Source organism: Rhinolophus sinicus, linkage group LG13 (assembly GCF_036562045.2).
Source record: "Rhinolophus sinicus isolate RSC01 linkage group LG13, ASM3656204v1, whole genome shotgun sequence".
In the NCBI taxonomy this organism is placed as follows: domain Eukaryota; kingdom Metazoa; phylum Chordata; class Mammalia; order Chiroptera; family Rhinolophidae; genus Rhinolophus; species Rhinolophus sinicus.
In genome coordinates, this window is record NC_133762.1 from 29772290 (window position 1) to 29792500 (window position 20211).

General features: G+C 50.7%; 1 protein-coding gene across 5 annotated transcripts in view; it reads right to left on the bottom strand.

Moving 5' to 3' along the window:
* TOX2 (TOX high mobility group box family member 2) overlaps nucleotides 1–18175 on the bottom strand; it is a 127002-nt gene extending 108827 nt beyond the window's left edge. For 3 of the 5 annotated variants that reach the window (XM_019748740.2, XM_074317665.1, XM_074317666.1), the window contains exon 1: nucleotides 18017–18175. In XM_019748740.2, coding sequence (XP_019604299.2) covers nucleotides 18017–18115 — 99 coding nt within the window. In that variant the 5' untranslated portion in view covers nucleotides 18116–18175. Of the gene's footprint in view, nucleotides 1–16695; nucleotides 17150–18016 lie in introns of those variants that run through there. The other 2 variants (XM_019748764.2, XM_074317664.1) reach the window with 2 other exon arrangements.
* Nucleotides 18176–20211: the final 2036 nt, after the last annotated feature.

Below are 20211 nucleotides of genomic sequence, written 5' to 3' on the forward strand. Positions count from 1 at the left end.
AGTTAAAGCTGTGCTTCCTGTGAGAAGCTGCCAAGCCTCTTCCCCCTGAACGAAGAGATCATGGAGTAAATCTATTTCCCTTTTTGCTTTTCTGCCCGGAAGCCCAGAGCCAGATTTGCAGGTCAATTTCAAACACTGTAGAGCCCAGGGCTAACATATCTGTTCTCATTTTCCACCTAGAATTTGTTCTACTGTTTATTTGCCTTGGCTGTAATTTTGTAATGTATTACATATACTTTTATATCTTTGTATGTGTTCTTGTAAATGAATGATCAAAAATAAACAAGCAACCACCAAAAGTGAGTCTTGGACAGGTTAGGTGGGTGTCCCAAGCTCCCACAGCCAGCCAGGGGGCTGTCTATCCCAGCACGCTCCCTGCTGACCCATCACCTTCCTCTGCTCCTCAACCAAAACGCAAACAGTTTCTGAGCCTTTGCTTCCTTCTGAGCACAACTGGTCCTGCTACAGTCACACTCGCTTCCCAACGACTCCATGAGGGGGACTAATAGGAGCACATACTCTGTCCCAGGTACGGTTTCTTGTGCTTTCATATATATATTGGGCCTCATGACAACCTTACTAGGTGGGTGCAATTATTATCCTCATTTTACAGGAGAAGAACCTGAGGCACAGAGAGGTTAAGTAACTTCCTAGACATGCACAGCTAGCAAGTGTCACAGACAGAATTGGAGGAGCTAAGACTCTGGGTCCTACTGTCTGTGCTCATTACCGCAATGCTGTCAAATGAGTCATCGTGTCCCTCATTTTCCAGATAAGGACATGAGGTTCTGAGACTCAAGGGGTTCTCCCAAGCTTGGGCTTTGACTGTCCAGTCTGTATGGCTGCAGACACAGAGGGAGAAGTCATGGGCTCCAGGAACCCCCTCCCAAATTCCAGCCAAGACAAGGCCATGTTTCTAGAAGCAAGGACACAAGGTCACTCCTGCCAGAGGTGCATAAGGAGGCTGCCAGGCAGAAATGCCAGGACTAGAAAACCTTCCCTGTCTCCAAGGCCACCCCAGATGTCCCTCCCCCACCAGCCTGGACCCCTCTATGCTGGGGGCATTCATGGCAGGCCAGCTGCCTAATCAAAGAGCTGACAAATGCACTTTTGCCTGCCACACTGGCAGCTGAGCCCCCAACTCCACCACAGGCAGTGTGGACATGAATTCTGAAGCATGAAGACACAGGTTTGAATCCCAGCTCTGCCACTTACTAGCTGTGTGACCCTTGGGTAAGAATGAGTGTCTCCTTTAAGTGAGGTATTAATGCCACCTCCTCATTACATGTCTGTGGAGACGGCAGAGTTCCCTGGCCCCGTGCCCTGCCTCCCAGAGATTTCCTGCCATTTCTGTGTCTGCCTCACGCAGCATCCTAGCAACTCCTTCCAGGGTATCAATCAGGAGATGACAGAGGGAGGGACGCCAGGGAGGTTTGCTCCAACTCGTCTCATTCAAGACAGGCTCACCAGGACAGGACAGAAAAACAAAATTAAGTAATGAAATTCGTGGTTGAATACACACCCAAAGAACTTTTCAGTTCTATCTCAGACAGGGAGAGAGGACTAAGGGGGTCCCCATGGGTGGTCTGCTGGTGGGAATCTGCAATAGACCCACCTCCAGGGGGATGGGCTGCCAGCCCATGTGATACACCCCAGTTGCCTTGGTTTCTGTTATTCTGGGGAGGACAGCTCCCTGGACATCCAGAGCCTGGTAACGAGGAGTGTTTGCTGCACTCTGTGCAGTCCCTGAGGTCCCCTCACTGTCCTCGGCTGCACACAGGTAAGCCACAAAGGCCCTGGTTCTCAAACGGTGCTCCACTGACAAGTGGCTCAGCATCACCTGGACCTCGTTAGAAATGCAAAGTCTCTGCCTCCCACCCCAGAACTACTGAGTCAGAATCCACATTCTAACAAGACCCCATGTAATTCACACCCACATTACAGTTGAGAAGCATTGGCTGGAGGTAGGTAATACCAGCCCACCGTGGGGATCACCCAACGACCATGGTATGGACCAGATCTGACCATCTGTTGTGCCAGTCATAGAGTTAGCTTGGGTGTCACCCAACCCCAACCATTGACCATGGAGGTCAGCCAGCTAGTACGGATGTAACCACCCTGACCACCGCTGGTGTGGTCTCCACAGCCCAGCTCTGGGTGGCGGTGAGTTCCAATGTTACTGAGGTAGAAGCTCTGTGTCCTGGTTTGAGCTCCAACCCCACACACTTAGCTCCATCACCAGAATTCTGTTTTTCTTTGATGTCACAGGAACCAATCCCTGTGCTTCCATTAGTCATTTAAAGCCTTGCTTGGCCTCTGCCTCCTTCTTGAAGGACCCCACCCCCAACACCAGACAGCTAGGAAAGGTTCCCCAAGGGCATCCCTGGAGAAGATGCTAGAAAGAGGGTCTTGTGCAGGACCCTGGAGGATGTAGGGAGAGGGAGCAAGGCCACTGGTGTTTCTACCTTGGAAGAAGAAGCTCCTGGCCTACCCTGAGTCAGAAACCCCTCTTCAAGAGGCCCCACTCCAGCTTACCCCGGGGTGTGAGCCCCTCAGGGCCCCCTTCGAGGGGATGGCCATGACCTTTGCAAAACTAAATGCAATAACCAAGTCCTGCGTGCCAAGCAGACCCCAGGGCCAGCCTCGGAGTCTGCAGTAATCCAGACATATGTTTGGATAGGAGGCACCCTGCAAAGCTCGGTCAACTCTGCCGGTCGCCTGAGGAGGGAAGCGGTTCACCTTTTGCTAATCGCCCTAATTCATTTTTTATTACGAACTTTCCTGTTTTCTGTTTGCCATCTGATTGAAGATATTACCAAAGGCATTTAAACAGCATCCGACTGGACCACCATGGCAAACATAACTCTTTTGATTGAAATCTGCATTAATATACATATAATTCCCTGATCACAAAGACCTCATGGTCCACATGTTAGATCCTAAGTGAAGGCAGGTTTGGCAAGAGGTATATACACAATTGAAGTTTTTTCAAAAGATAATAAGCCGTGTCAGGAGGGGGCGATAAAATGGGCATTTTCTCGTGCTATCGGTGAATACAGATGACTCTTTTGGAATATAAGTGTGACAATCTGAATTTAGAGCCATGAAAATGCTCATTCTTTTGACCCAGGAGTTCTACTTTCACCCGCGGCCAACAGCCTGGGTCTTACCCTTGACACCCCCTCTCTGTAATACCCCACATCCAACTCATCCCCAAATCTCACCCATTCTACCTCCTAGTATCTCCCATCGTCCTCCACTTCTCTCCATCCCCACCCAACCACTCCAGTCCAAGCTGAAATGGCCAGTAGAACTTTCTGCAATGATGGGAAAGTTCTTGATCTCCCCTGCCCGACAGGGGCTATCCTAACGGCTACAGAGCCCTGGAAATATGGCTAGTGTGACTGAGGAACAAAACTGATGTGATTTGATTTTAAATTGAAATCGCCACATGTGGCGACCATATTGGATAGCACAGCCCCCAGCCATCATCAATCTTCTAAACCACAGCCATCCCCTCCCAACTGTCGTCCTGCACCCACTCTTGCCCCCACCCAAGGTTCTCCCCATAAGACAACCACAGAGAGTCTTCTGCAATACAACATACCTCAACTCTCACCACCCTTGAGACAGTCCAAGCTCCTTGACATGGCCTTCCAGACACTGTCTCCTGGGGACAGAGAGCACCCCAGCTTGCACAGGGAGCCTATGGTGTTCCAGGTGCTGGAGGGGCAAGGACAGCGGCACAGAGGAGAGCCGTGAAGCCCTCTGGGAGGGGTGGTACTTGAGCAGACATTGAGAAGACATCTACGTCTACGGCCATACCACCCTGAATGCACCTGGTCTCATCTGATCTTGGAAGCTAAGCAGGGTCGGGCCTGGTTAGTACTTGGATGGGAAAAGACATCTACATAGACGTTTCCCAGAGAGGTGGGGAACTCCGAAACCAGAGGCACAGCAGTTAGAGTCCTCCGACAGACACATCCAGGGGCAAATGGCAGAGCCCTGCCCTTGTGAAGCCGATGTTCCCGTGGTGGGGGTGGGGCATAAACCATCAACTAATTACACGTGTTGGAAGGGGAAAGAGAAAGACAGGAAACGGGCTCCGGGGGCTGGGGCTGGCATGGCGCAGTTTGTAGGATTGAATATTAACAGAGGAAAGGGCCCAAATAAATACTGTTCTTGAGTCTGCATGGGGGATAGTAGCAGGTGATTTGGGGCAGGTGACACAGTCTTGATAATTGACAATTTAATAAAAAGGAAGGGATGATCAAATCAGAGAGAAGTCACCAAAAAGTCCTGCTTGCTCAACAGAAACACTCCCACGAGCTAGAGAGAGATTCATTATCTCCAAAGGCCAGCTGGCTGTGCCCCCAGATGCCCCATCCAAGCAACTGAGAGTGACGCCTACCTCCTGCAAATGGCAAGGTCAACACCTCCCGTCAGAAGCAGGGTGACGATGCTGAGGTCCGCCCACGCTCGCCTCAGAGAGCCAAGCATTGACTAAGGACTGTAAGGATGAGGATGGCGAATGCCATCCCCCTTGGCTCCCATTTCAACTTTCTTCCTTGGGCTGGGCTGGAGGTGAGGATGGCATGTTGTTCCAATGGGAATTCACATCTATTAGCCCCAGACCCTGTGTCCCCCTCATTGATGAGAAACAGCAATGGTGACAATGTCCAAATAAGTGAGGCCCAGAGAGGGTAAGTGAATTAGTCCTGGAAACACAGCGGGGGATATGTTATGGTGGCCATCTCTGGAAAATATAACTGCCATATTGATTCATTCATTCTTTCTACAACTTTTTCTTGAGCACCTACTACCCAGCAGACCCAATGCTGCGGTGCTGGGACTCCATGGTGAAGAAAACAAACGTGACTGCAGTGGTTTGCAAGCTTACTGTCCTGAAAGTGGAACAGACACTCGAGTAATCTCACAGATATATCATGCAATGGCGAGAAAATACACTAGAGGCAAGGATAGAGACTAATGGGGTAACCACACCGATGAGAGGGTCAGAGTCTTTGAGAAAGTGAGGATAAAGCTGAGACCTGAAGGAAGAGCAGGAGCCAGCCATGTGAAGAAGGCAGGCAAGAACATTCCAGGCAAAGGGAAGAGCCCTCAGGCAAAAAAGAGGGGAAAGGGAGAGTACCTGGGAAACAACAAGAAGGCCTGGGGGGCTAGATTGGAATCAACAAGGGCAAGGCTGGTTTTGTTCAACCCTATATCCCCAACACGAAGCCTCCTGCTTCAGACAGGCCGGCAAAGCAGGCAGGGGCTAGATCACACAAGAACCTACCGTGTTTCCCCGAAATAAGACCTAGCCAGACCATCAGCTCTAACGTGTCTTTTGGAGCAAAAATTAATATAGACCTGGTCTTATTTTACTATAAGACTGGGTCTTATGTAATATAAGACTGGGTATAATATAATATAATATAATATAATATAATATAATATAATGCCAGGTCTTATATTAATTTTTATACCAAAAGAGGCATTAGAGCTGATGGTCCGGCCAGGTCTTATTTTTGGGGAAACATGGTAGGGGCCCAAAAAAGGCATCTGATATTATCTACACACCAGAGGAAGCCCCTGGAAAGTTTTAAGCAGAGGTCTGACAGGCTGGTAAGAGTTTACCAAGCTACAATGGAGAGCCATTGAGAGGTTTTGCCGACAGGATCCAATTTACACATCAAAAAAACCTGGATCTTGTCCAGGATGGCTCTCCTTGGTTCATCCTGATGTGTGACTTGTGGTCCCTGGATAGTAAATGTCCCCCAAAACTAAGTGTTCCCAGCTGGTATGTGGGAGGTGGCCACCTTTGAGCAAAGCAAGACAAAGCAGCAAACGACTGGACGTGTTGACAGGGCATCAGACAGATAATGTAGCTGTCGGCAAATGGAAAACCGTCCCGCAGAATGCCTCAACAGGGTTGTGGCTTGTTGTTAATGTCGGGCCATTAGGAAAACACAATTATGTGCTTCACTGATACTGTAAGACATAACCCAAGACAGCGAGCAAACATTTAGTGCTCCATCGAAAGGAGAGGTAAGATGACTAACAGAAGAGCCACGGAAGGAAATGCTTGCGTCGCACAGGTGAGTGGCCAGGCCCCTCAGGATTTTTTGTCTCCTGTCTCATTTAAAATCACAGCCTGGCTCTTAGGCATCCATAGACAGATTTGGAAAGGGAATTAAAATGAACTATCCCAGGTGCTTCAACATTCATTATTGTCTTATTTAATTTCACATACAGGTAAGCACTGTCAATCCCATTTTGTAGGTGAGGAAATTGGGGTCCAGCGATATTAAGTCGCTTTCCAAATGCCTGTGCTCCCAACTCCAGCCTCATCTCTTTAACGTCAGTTTCTTCCTCTGCCTTTGCACGTGCTGTTCCTTCTACCTGGAATGCTTTTCCTTGCCTTCTTCACAGGGCCAATTCACCTTCAAGCATGGGCCAGGTGTCCCCTCCTCTGAGAAAACCTCCCTGACTACTCCCAGCCTGGCCCAGTGGTTCCACAGCCATGTGGAATCGTTTATTTTTGTCTGTCTCTCTAATGAGCAAGGCTCATCAAGAGCAAAGACCAGGTCTTAATCACCTGTCATGCCTGGCATCTCCCACAAAGCCCTGCAGAGAGCAAACAGGCAGTGAATATTCTGTGGATGGATGGATGGATGGATGGATGGATGGATGGATGGATGGATGACATAATTCTCAATACATGGCAAAGCCAGGATTTGATCTCAGGCCAATATGACTCCAAAGCATCTCTCTTGGTGGGTGCATCTTATATGGTTTGTGGGTGTATCTTACATGGATCCATCAGAAAATATACACAAACATGGAATATATACACAAAACATACTGAGGGCTTCATTCATCCCCTCAAAAGAGATGCCAAAAAGCACCACTCCTCAGGTGAAATTGGATGTGAATATGGGTAAAAACTTAACCAAACTCTTTTCTCTTTTGCAAGAGAATTTCACCTTTGTTAATTTTCTACCATAACTCCCCTAGAAACCTGCTGAAGTTAGGATGTTAACTATGTTACTAGGCAACTCTGCTTATGGTAAAAACTGACCTCTGATTGGTAAGTTGCATCTGGACTGGAAGAAACTATATATGAATTATAAATATCTGATAAAGAAGCCACGCTTTAGATTTTCCTGACTGCAGTGACTCTTGAAACTGACATGCCCCTGGCAGGAACCCTTGAAGGGAAGACTATGAAACTGTGACAAGAGACATAGGTCCTTTGGGGAATAAGGCTTCTAAGCCAGGGTGGCTTCCAAACTCACCCACTGTGGGTCTCATTCCCTTGCACTGAACTAGAACCTGGGGCAGGACAGGGGAGGGGAGGGGAGGGAGGGGAGGGGAGGGGAGGCTTGGCAAAGTGAAGCGCTCGTGGCCACCTCCCTGGGCTACTGCAAAGACCTCTGCAAGAACTACGCCTGCAAAGGCGGAACAGACCATGTGCCCTGCGGGCAGGCAGTGGTCCTTCGAGGAGACAGGTACCAAGTGTCACCTGTGTGAGCCTTGTGAGTCTGAATGTTTGACTGAATCTGTAAGAATCCCTGTGGGAGCTACAATGAGACAAAGAGGAACCGATACAGAGAGACAAGAGACCGTTCCAACTAGGACCACTATACCTATTCCGAATAGGAAAGCTCCTGAGACTCTATCGTTTATTAAAGACTTAAAAACCTGGGGTGGAGCCTATACTTGCTGTCCCACGGGGGGCCCGGATGACCTGAATAACACATGGCAGCAGGAATGAGGAAGGGGACGACTTACTTGATCTCCCAGAGGCCTCACCACAACGTGATGCAAGGGAGGTTATGTGAGAAAACAAGGGCATAATGAGGTGAAGTGACAGGTCCAAAGTCACACAGCTTGTAAGTGCCAGGATCTGAACCCAGGCACTTCCACTGACCTTAGAAGTCACACGTGAATCCACTATGTGGTTTTGCATTAACTTACCGATCAGGTGGACCTACAGAGCAGAGAAAGCATAGGGGGCGGGATGGAGGGAGCTTTTTAAAGAATGTAGGTAGCACCCAACAGGTATTCAATAACTATCTGCAGAATAAATAGGCAACAAAAGGCTCAGGGTCCATCTTCCATGTTCTCCAGTTCAGGTCAAGTTGAAGCACAGCGCAATGGAACAACAGAATTTATGCATGAGATTGACCCTGGGTGATGCTACTGAGCTGCACTCATTTCCAACAAGTTTCTAAATCATTCCTGCAAATGAGGCCCAACTTTGAGATAAGCACATTTTAATTAGCTGCAATGTGAAGGTATTCTGTTAGTGAATGACATTTGAAGTTGAAAACCAAGGCAGGAGGCCCAGTTGAAACACCACGGCCCCTGAGAAGAGCCACTGCACCAACTCTAAAAACAAGGGCAAGCTGATCCACACTTTCATCCCTGCAGAGGGTGGGGCTCCTGGCACCTGGCACCCTGGAGGCTGCAGGACAGGAGTGGAGAGAACGCAGCCCAGCCCCGGCTCTGCTGACCGGCTCCTCTGTCGCCTTTTGTAACGTGACTTACTTGGATCTCACCCACAAAATGGGGACACACGTGCCTAGCGTAGTTCTTATCAAGACTTCACAAGATGATATGCATGAAGGAGCCTGAGAGTTGGTAAATGCTCAGAGAATAATTGGTGCTTCTTTCTACCCTACTTTTCTCCATCAAATAGCACAAATGTTAAAAATAAACATCAGCGAGAGGGGACTTTTTGTTCAAGATGGCGACTAGAACACACCCTTTTTACCTCTGTTCTCTTCTGGATCCCCATTTTTTTTCCTTCATAGTCTAATATATTTCCGTGTCTTTTACAGAGAACAAAAACAATTTTTAAAAGAAAGAATGGTGGCACTCAAGATAAAGAGGGAAAATGATAGAAGAGTGAAATGAAATCGGGAGTGAGTGAATAAGCAAAAGATATGACATGATAGCCTACGTTATGGCTACAAGAAACCTACTCATTTGCTTCTGAGCTTCCTGGGAGCTCCGAGAAGGGGAAGGGGATGGTGACGGGCAAAACCATGGATACTTAACTCCATCCAGGTCAGGGTAGGGCAAAAAACTCTTGCTGAAGAACGTGATAGGACGCCAGCCACAAGAGAAAGCCCTCCCGCACTCTGTGGTCTCTTTCCCAGATGTGACTCCCTGAGGCATGTCCCAAGAAGCTCCTCAGATGTCAATCTGGGGTCCTCCCCATGACACAGGAAAATGTGTGACATCTCAGCACCAGAACTCTGGAATCCTGCCCCGGAATGTGGAAGAGAATCTCCTTGCCCCCTCCCGCCAATTCCATTCATTATGATTCTTCTTCACTCCGCTCAGACCTAAGAAGCACTTATCCTGCAGCTCTCAGTCACATCAGATAAAGGAGAACCTTCCGCAAGTGATTCCAAGTTGCTCTAAATCATCAACATGGTGGCCCTTGATTTCCTGGGGACCAAGGGGAAGGCGAGTTTTCTCCCCAAGGTGCATCTCCCTGAAACAGACACAGTCATGCTCTCCTTTTGCGTTCATCTCCCAGCTGCTGGGAATGAGTTGTTGGGCTACAGCTGAGGCCCCCACACTGCTGTCTGCCACAGGGAACTGCGAGACGACTGCCTGCAGTAAATTATTGGATGGGATAAGAATCAAAGGCATGGGCCGCCCCCGGCCTCAGTTTGGGACAACTCTGAAGTCCCAGCTCAGCTCCCGAGCTCCCTGTGGGGTGGCTTTCATCAGTAACCATATTCTGGGCCAGCATCTCCATTAGAAGTGCAGCTCCTGAGAATGTGCCCCCAAAGAAACCTTCCACAGACAACTCTCCATTTCAGAGTCTGTGCCCAGGGAACCCAGGGTAAGAGTCTCTCCAAGGTGAAGGAGACTCCCCGATGACCTATAGGGGGCCTGAAGAAGGCAGGAATCTCTAGGACACCTAACCACATCCCAGCCAGAGCTACCTGCCCCAGGCCAGCAATACCTCCCCATCGTCCTAGGCTAAGGTGGGGAAGCCCTCCCGTATTCTAGCCTAGGGCCGTGTTCTCTAAGTGTGCTTCCCAGAACAGCAGCTTTGGCAGCGTCAACCTGTCAGCAGTGCACCTTTTCAGCCCAGCCCCAGACTTAACGGAATCAGAACTCTGGGAGTGACGCCCAGCAATCTGTGTTTTCACTGCCCTCCAGGTGATTCAAGTTTGAGAAGCAGAGCATCCCTGGCTACTGGGGGAAATCAAACACAAGTCATTAATCTTTCCCATCAGCAGAAAACCGAGAGACAGTTGCTGACAATGGTTTGAATCCAGCAAGGGGAAGCATTCCATTCTCTGCACCTCATCTCTGGCTCCAAGGCACTGCTGTACTTAAAACCCAACTGGCTGACACTCTTTCTGATGATATCTGCTGGTGTCCCTGCTCCCCTGCAGGAGGGACTCCCCGCCATAGGCTGATAGTATCCCCGAACTACCCCTCCGAGCCACTTTGGAATGGCTGTTCCCTCCACTTAGAATGCTCTCCCACCACTCTGTAGCTGCCTGGCTTTCCTATAAGACTCTACCGTGTGAAGCCTTCCAACACCCCTGGCAGTTCCCCAGACAATTATACATTTAATTATGACTCTGCATTTTTAGCCAATATATTACAGATCCACACAGCCTTTCATCAACTAAAGGTGAGTTTCCAGTTGAGTCGCTGAGCCTTCCGGACAGGGCTAAAGCCCCTAGCACACAGTAGGCACACCACAAAACCTGTTGAACAACTGAGAAACCCAACAGTAAACAGGTGATCACATATTGATAAACCACAACCTTGCCGTTTACTCCAGCAGACACCAGAAATCACAAATGTATAGCAGCAAGTTTATGCTTCAGGGTAATTGATCAGAATTTATTATCCTATGTTATACAACATGTTTTCACTAAGACATAAAATTACAACTTACCACCACTCATTAAGTTAATAATTACTTACCATATGTTTTTACTGCTGCTCCCAAGCCATGGTGAAAACTCACTGTGTAAGCGTTTGGTCGGTGTAAATAAGACAACTGTCAACTGTGGGGATGCAGGATTTACTGATGGGGAGACAGAACTAAAATACTGGACAGAAAGCAGGAGCCCTAATGCCCTGCCACTCACATCACCACCATCGTCTAATATGCCTGCACTACACTTTCTAGACTGGTGGTTCTCAAACAGGGGTGACTTTTGCTCCCAGGGGACACTTGGCAAAGTCTGGAGACATGCTTGGTTGTGATGACCAGAGAGGGGGTGCTACTGGCATCTGATAGGTAAAGGCCATGGGTGCTGCAAAACCTCCTATAATGCCTGAGACAGCCCCCATAACAAGCAATTGTCAAGTCTAAAAATATCAATATGCCGAGGGTGGGAAACACTGTTCTAGATGAAAAGGAACTTTCATAGCTGTTACTTTAATCTGAGCTTCCCAGCAACAATACGAGGAAGGCATCGCTGTCCCCTTGTACAGATGAGAAAATCAAGACGTGGAGAGATTAAATGAGGTGCGCAAGGTTGCCAGCCTAGGCCAGTGAATGGTGCCGCTGCAACGTGAAGCAGGCTTTTCTGCCTGCTAAACCTGCCTCCCCTCCCACACAGATTCAAAAAGGAAACAGAAAAATGCAGAGGAAATGAGCAGCTACCTGTCCATTCATAACGCTAAACACTCCAACAGGAGTCCTCCTCAAAGCCAGAGGCCCAGGAAATCCCACCCAGAGACCAAGCAAGGCGTGGAAATGCCTGACTGTGGGAAGGCGCCGCCCCTCCCCGCCCCGGGGGAATGGCCAATCCTCCAGCAGCCCCAGCTGAAACTGGGTTCCCCTTGCATTTTCACTTATAATTGTGCTGCTCTTAGCGACTAGAAATGGAACGCATTTCCTGCTGGGGCTGAGTGCTGTGTATGCCTGATCTCCAACCCCCCTGGCAGGCAACCCACAGGGGGTTTTGCCCATTGTGCAGACGAGGAGACGGGAGCACAGGGAGATTCATAAGGTGCCTGTGCTGACGATGGTAAGGCAGCTTTCAAACCCAGGTCTGCCGGGTTCCAGAATCTATGCTCCCTCCAGATCCTAGCGCTGTCTAGGAAATCACAGAAACAAAACAGACGGCCGTAGGGAATCACACAAAGCTGGCAGTCACACTGTAGGGGAATCCTTGGGACGAGGGCCTGGTCCTGCATGCAGACTCAGAGCCACTCTTCCTGGCTTATTGGCTGCTCCCCATGCTGGGCTCTGTCCCCTGGGTCTTCTCTGTCAGGCAAGGCGCTCTAGGAATGACATGTCAGCCAAAAGACGCTTGGCCCCTACCTTGCCCTGGATTCAATGTACTCACCACAGTCTTCAGATTATAAGAGCCAAACAGATGCTAAGTTCCTCAAGCCACAGGGGACAACAGGCCATTCATTCATTCATTCATTCATTCATTCATTCATTCATTCATTCATTCATTCTATATTTATTGAGCGCCTTTGTGTCAGGCCAACTCTGGGAATGTAAAAGTAAAGGTAGACACAGTGGTTCCTGCCCTCTGAAGCACTGAAGGCCCATCTCCTCAAAAAGTATCATCTTCATCCTTGCCAGGTTCACCACACTGTACAGTTATAAAGGACATGCCCAGCCTTTATTTTGTTACATGTCCTCACCACAACTCCCCATCTCACTAGACTGAAGGTCACTGATTTGCTTTCCCTTTGCACAGAGGGAAACAGAGGCCCAAGAAGACAACTGGCATGCTCAAGGCTACTCAGCAGACTGCAGGCAGCAGTGCCAGGCTGACTTCGGTAAGGTGCCAAAGTGTGGTCCTAGAGGACCTTTTGGGAAAGGTCAGGGGAGGGGCTATAGGGCACATTTTGAGATGGAAAGTAAAGAAGAGCTTCCTAACAGAGATGCAGGCATCCTTCCAGAGCGCCCCAGGACCTGCCATCTCAGCTCAGAGCTCACCCAGACCAGGGATCCTTCCACAGGACCCACCCACAGCCACCTGTGCCCCTGCAGAAAGAAGCTGTGGGGACCTCACCCAGCAGGGCTGCTGAGCAGACCTCACATATCCCAAGTCCCAATGAGATGGGAACAGCAGCTCCCACACCATGGATTTTCATCAAAAGGAGACTCCAACCATTCATAACCAAGCTTGTCTAGACCCCATCCAGGTACAACATGCTGTGCCCAGAGCTGTGTGGGTGGAGAGTTGAGTCATTCACCCACCAGCGCATATTTCCTGAGTAATTATGGGTCAGGCACTGTGCCAGGTAGTGGGCATGGTTCCTGCCTGCTGGGAGCCCACAAAAAACTATACACAAAAACCAATACACAAACCACTGCTACACACAGTGTGGTTGCTGGACCACCAGCAGCATGACTCGGGAGCTCATTAGACATGCAAGTTCTCAGGGCCCCTGAATCTGAATCTCTGGGGGTGGAGCCCAGGAAGCTGTTTTTAAAATCTTACCGGATAATTCTGAATGTGTACAGAAATTCAAGAACCACTGTTCTAGACCACAAGGCCTTCCCCCAACCTCCATACTTAACATTGCAAACCAGGGCCTGGCCTTGGCACTCCTAGCCCTCTTCCCTGCTGCGCTTTCTCCATAGTTGTACTGTCTTCAGTCATCATACCATTTATTTTACCCACACATTTATGACTGCCCCTACCAATATATAAGATCCAGAGGGCCGCAATTTGAGTCACTCTTGTTCATTGCCTAGCACAGCGCCTAGTACAAAGAGGTGCTCAATAACTGTTTGTTGATTGAATGATGGATGGCAGAATATGCCGCATCCCATGCAGTACCAATTTTGGGGTAGTCTGGAGGAAGAAAGAAAGTGGTTGGCCATGGAGCACTGCATGGAGAAAGCGGTACCCAGGTTGGCTTTGAAGGATGTTTGGACCAGAGATGAAGGATGCTTGGAACACAGAGATGCTAAGCCTCTTACCAGAATAGGTTCCAGGGGGTTGATACCATCATTGTGTAGTTAGTAGCTGGAATGTGCCAAGAGCTGTCCTAGCCTACATCCCCTCTGTTAACCCTCCTGAACCTCCGAGGTAGGCAATGTTGTCCTCAAGAGGACATCGAGACTCAGAGATATTAAATAATTTGCCCCACCCACAAAAAGTCTTATACAAGAATGTTCATAGCAGCTTTATTTACAATACCCCGTCTGGAAACAAACTAAATGTCCATCAGCAGGTGAACAGATAAACCAATTATGCCATATCATACAATGTAATATTATTTAGCAATAAAAAGGAACAAACCATGGATATACACAACACAATGAATCTTTAAAAAGACACTGCTGAGCAAAAAGAAGCCAGGCACAAAAAACATATATACTGAATATGAAATTCTGTAACTTAAATATACTTAGTACACTTAAACTGAACTTAAACAAAGCACTGATAATAGAAATCAGATAAGCAGCTTCCTCTAGAGGTGGGGGAAGGGTTGTTGACTGGAAAGGAGTATGAGGGGACTTTCTAGGGTGAGGGAAATGTTCTATATTTGGATTGGGATGGTGGTTACCATCAAAACTCATGGAACTATACACTTAAAATTTGCATTTTATTGTATGTAAATCATATTCCAATAACAAATAAGCTTAGAAATCATTTGCCCTAGGTCACAAAGCCACAAATGGAGATGTGAACCCAGGTTTGCCCAAACCAATGGCTGCTTTCCACCAGTCTGCTGTAGAGGAGCGGGAAGCCCCAGGCAATCACCCCGCCTGGTAAAGTGCCCTGTCAAACTCTGAATGTAGGGTATTCACAGTTACCTTAGGAAGGATGTCACAGCCCCCCAACCCCTAAACCATGACACAGATTTGTGGGGAGGCAAGATGAGTATCAAGCTGAGAATTAAGGAACTTGGGTTGGACTTGCTCTGTGCTTGCTTTGTAATCTCTGAGTACACTACTCCATGACTCAGTTTCCCCTTCTGTGATGCAAGGAAGAAGGAGGGGATCAATGGTTCCCAGCATGGGGCCACAGATTCGGGGGTGGGGGTGGGGGGAGTAGCGGCCACAGGACCACAGGCATCAGGCACTGTTCATCCATGAAGTAAGTAATATGCCTGCCTCACATCTGGTAAGCTATTTTTCAAATGCATGCTGATATTATTGTGATTAGGAAAATACATACCTGTTTCAAAGCAAAAATGAAACCATAACAGCTTTTTTGCTGTTGTGTATTTTCTCAAACAAAAGATGCCAAAAGAACAGCCACTGCTCATGACTTTGGTTTAAAGAGGCTGGAATCTCTGTGTAGCGGATCACTAAGGGGACAGTCACCAAGGGAACGGTCGCCAAGGGCCCTTCCAGGTCAACAGTGCAGTGGTTGTCTGACATCACGGGCAAATGCTAACCCTTGTGTTTCTCAGGCCTGGGTCCCTGTGGGGAGAAGCCTCTTGTCTGGATTCCAAAGACCCAGCCCCCAATGTGCAGGCTGTGTCCTGGTTCTATAGCCCAGTCGAAAGGCCCCAAGTGTGGTCACTGCTGTACCTTCGGCCTCAGTTTCTCCTCCAGTTCTGATAATGACCAGCTGTAAGGATGGAATCTGGGCATTTCTCTTTCCAGTCCCTCACCATTAGCTCCTGGTCAAAATATACCCCACCACCACCACCACCACTGAAGTCCACTGTCCACTTGGGATCTGCTACCAACAGGCCTCTTACCCACCCTTAGCTGAGCCGAGGGACTTCCCCTGCCTCACCCTGCCACAAGCCGGAAGGATTGAGAAACCTGCCTTATATCCAAGTGCAAGGTCAGACCTTTTTTCACCTATACTCGTGGCCCAGCTGGCCACCCTCCTCCTTGATACACCCTCAGCTCTGGACCAGGCAGGGGTCCTAAGCCACAGACAGCAACCAGAATCACCAGCTTCTCATTCCCTGTGCCGTTCCCTCCCCTCCCGGGGTTTCACACTGATTCTCGGTGCTGAGTCAGAGCTTTACAGAGCATCAGAATAAAGCAGGGGCCTCAGCTGAGTGCCACCTCCCAAAGGCCCCCATATGCCCCCACTCTGGCAGGGTTTACAGAAACACCACCCCCAAAAGGAGCACTCCCCCAGCTAGGGGCACCCACCCACCCAGACTTTGAGGCACAAATCCCCCATTCCCAGGCATGCCCCCAAACAAGAGGCTTGAGATGGAGCCTTTCCAACTTCATATTTTAAAAAATAACAAAGCCAAGGGCAGAAGACAGCCCAGCTGCCCCCACACCCAACGCCTTCTCCTCCCTGAAGACTCCACTAGCTACTTTTAATCAATTTTTCCCTCCATGAGACTGGAAGCAGCCCGAGAACCAGCCTTGGCTAGAAGACACCATCTCCCTCTTCAGCTTCTAACTTTGCGGGTCACCAGACAAAAGACAATCACCCCCATCCTCCGGAAACCTCACTTGTCACCCACCACGGTCCCCACACCGCCCCCAGGCCCTGATGCCCCCGGATCCCACGTCCCATCCGGGGCGAACTGCAGAGGGCTAAGCCCAGCGACTCCAGAAGCCGCTCCCCAGGGCCTGAGAACGCACTCAGAGGCCCAGCCCGGGAGGTCTCGCGCACGCGGGGACGCCCCTTCCCGCAGCATCCCCATCTCGAGGGGTTCGGTGAAAAACCAGTGGGATGGGGTGGGATTGAGACCCTGGGGGAGGGTCACCGATCCAACCACCCGACACGCACTCACCAGGCAGCGCCACCGAGCCCGCGCGTATGCGCCAGGGCCCGGGGGAAACCCACGCGCGCCGTTCAATCCGGGCTCCGAGTGACGAAAAGCCGCACTCGGCTCCAGCCGGCCGGGACCCACGCACCGACCCGCGGACGCACGGACCGTCTGGCTCCTAACTAAGTTTGAAAGTTCCCTGCTGGGCGAAGGGAAAGACGCGGACCGCGCAGGTGCTCCTAACGGTCCCAGACTGGGCTCGGCGTGGGGAGTGGAGGTGGCACGCCTCCTGTCCTGCGATCCAGGCACGCGAGCTTCCATCGCGCCCCGCGCACAGCAGCGGTGACCTGGCTGTGGGTGGGGGGCCGCGATCTGGGAAAAGGGAGGGCGGTGTCCCTCACTACAGCCCCAGCTTGAAGGGATGCCCGCTCACCGTTACCCGGAGGGGACAGGCCTCGACTGGCCATTACCAACACGGAATCCAAGGTCCCGCCGGTCAGTGATAGCCAATTAGTAAACGGCCCAATTAGTGCGCGGCAACGCCTAAGAAGTTAAACCTGGACCCGCGAGGTGGATGACCGAGGTGGGGGAGGGGCGGTGCGGGGGCTGTGGCTGCCCCTTGGCGACCGCGTATGACTGTGACCGTCAGGGCGATTAACATGTGTGAGGTTCACCGTCCAGGGGGCGACTGTGTGTGACAATGTGCGCTTGTGTGGGTCATTGTGAGTACAAGCGTGTGACTACCAGAGTGACTTCTTTGTGTGACTGTCCCCAGTTGTGACTGAATGTGACAGCGGATGGGGGCATGTAATAAGGTGTGTGGCATAGTAGTGTGTGAATGGGTGACTTGTATGTGGCGGTGTGACAGTGTACGTGGGCGAGTGACTGCGTGTCATTGTTATGAATGACTGTCAGGATGACTTGTGTGGGACGGTAAGACAGTTGAAGGTACATGGCTGTCTGTGTGTGGCAGTGGGTCACTGTGTGTCAGCTTGTGAATGAATGTGAGGCTGTCAGGGGGACATAGGTGAGTGAGTGTCATTGTGTCATCGTGTGAGTGACTGTCAGAGACTTCTGCCTGTGATCAGAACAACTCGGGGCGTGAGTGGAACCGCAAGGGTATCCGTGTGAGTGGCATGTGCCCGTCGGCGGGACTGAGGTGCGCGTGTCGCAGTGCGTGGGCACCGCCGGCATCTCCCCCTGTGTGTTCCGGAAAGTGCCGGCGTCCCGAGCTGCCAGGTGACTCCTGCCGGTTCTCCAGCCCGGGACACTCTGGCCACCGCGCGGGATCCGAAGGCGCGGGCCGGCCCCGCCCGCGTGGGCCCCCACCCCGGCCCCCGCCTACCTTGCCGCAATGGTAATAGTCCAGGTGCGCCAGGCCGGCGGGCTCGGCCCCGGGCCGCGCGCCCACCGCGGGCGCCGAGGGGTACAGGCGGACGTCCATGGCGGGCGCGGCGGCGGCGGCGGCTCCCGCGGGCAGTGCCTGGGCGGGCGGCGGGTGGGAGTCAGTGTGAGAGCGGGTTTGCGAGCGCGGGGGGCGGGCTGGGGGCGGCGCCCGGCCTGGCGCCCCGCCCCAGCCCCCGCCCCGCCCCCGCGAGCTATTGTTCCGGCCTCCAGCGCCGCTGTGGGCCCCCGGCTGGGGCCGGGAGGTTGGGGGGCGAGGTCCCCTTTACGGGCTTGGCGAACGCTGGATCCTGGGCCTGGCCTTCCGTCCCTGGGGGTCCGGGAGGGTTGCGCGCTTGTCCAGACGACACTTTCCCGTCCCGCCTTTCGCTACCAAGGGTGAGAGGAGGGAGAAGCCGGTATGACACCCCTCCCAGAAGTGGGACACTCCCCACCCTAAATATTTAGGGCTATAATGAGCCCTGCTCGGCTGGGGGGTGGGGGGCGGAAGGTAGTGACAGGAACACTTTCGGAGATGGGTGCTGTCTTACGAGGGGGAGCGGGGGAGGGGTGGCACGATCCACCGCCTGAGGCTGATCTTAGGATGCCCTCTCTCTTTGTCCCACTGATCTGAGTGATGCAGAGAGGCCCTGGGGGATTAAACTCTCCTTTACATAAGAGGAAACTGAGGCAAGGACTTACAGGGTCAGTTATGGAGCTCAGGTGAGTAGGCTCCGCTGCCTCCAGAGTATCCAAGACTGAAATCACTGGGAGAAGGCAGAAGGACGCCGCCCCCTTTAATGATAGGGAGAGAGAGGGCCTTAGGAATGGCCTAGAAACTGAAGTTCTAAGGGTTCAGAATCTGCCCTGCCTTATGGTCTCCTCTACCAAAATGGGATGACTCACTCCTATGGTGGGGTGGAGAGGTGACTAAAACAGGTGCTGCTCGCGCACACAGACACACACACACACACACACACACACACACACACACACACACACACCGGACTCCTCACATCACCTGCTGGCAGCTGGCCTTTTGCTCCTCCCCTTGGCAAGAATGGTCTAAACTAGCAGTGTCTACTCCTTCACCTCCCTATGACTGTTCCACCACTGTCCTCTGGTTCCTGGCTCTCTCACACCCAGGAGGCCTGGCTGGGAAGGACCAGGATGCCAGGAAACAGAAGTGGGTCAGAATGGGACATGGGATGCTATTTAGAGATGAGGGAGTGAGCCTCTTTCCCCCTCAGGAGCCAACTTGGAACTTAGCTCCCAGCTGCTAATTGGGCTTTGCTCCTCCTGACCTAGAGCTAGGACCACTGGTTTTGTGAGATGAACTTAAAGGGGGGCTACAGAGCAGACCTGACAGGCTCAGGGGGCTATATGGCCAGCCTGATAAGCTCAGTGACCAAAAGTAACCACACAGGATGGTCTGATCATAGATTCCTAACTGATCAGGTCATGGTAGATAGTCACATCCCAGACCCATATCTTCCTTAGCAAGGTCAATCTCTACCTTAAACCATGCCTGTCCATTGTTCTTATGCATCTAGGATAACATACCTTTGAAATGTCAGTAATTTTCATTTCCAGACGCCTCAGAGGCACAACCAAGGGCACCAGAGCACAAGACCAGGTGAGACTCACTGTCACCTTGTTGCCTGAATACCACCTTTCTTCACTGTGATTGTTGAATGTTTGGACATTCTTTCATCAACAGTGACCATAAAGATCCACTAATACAAGAGATGTGTGGGAAACACTTTCACTAAAGGTTTGGAAACAACAGAGGGAAATTACAGCTCAGAAAGGAAAGAACTTCTAAATAAATTTCAGCAGTCATTGTTTCTAGAAATACATCACCATATCTCATCAGAAAGAATTTCCCACTGGCCCCTTTCCTTTTTTTCCATCTGGATATCCAACTGACCCAGCACTATTCATTGAAAAGATCACCTTTCCCCCAACTTCTCTGCAGTGTTAACTTTGTCATAGATCAAGTAGTCCATATGTGCATGGGACTATATCTGAATTCTCTAGTCTGTTCCATCAGCCTATTTTTCTCTCCATGTGTCATTTTCACACTGTCTGGATTACTGTAGCTTCTTAATAAGCCTTAATGTCCCATAGAAAAGCCTACCACATTTTTCTTCAAGA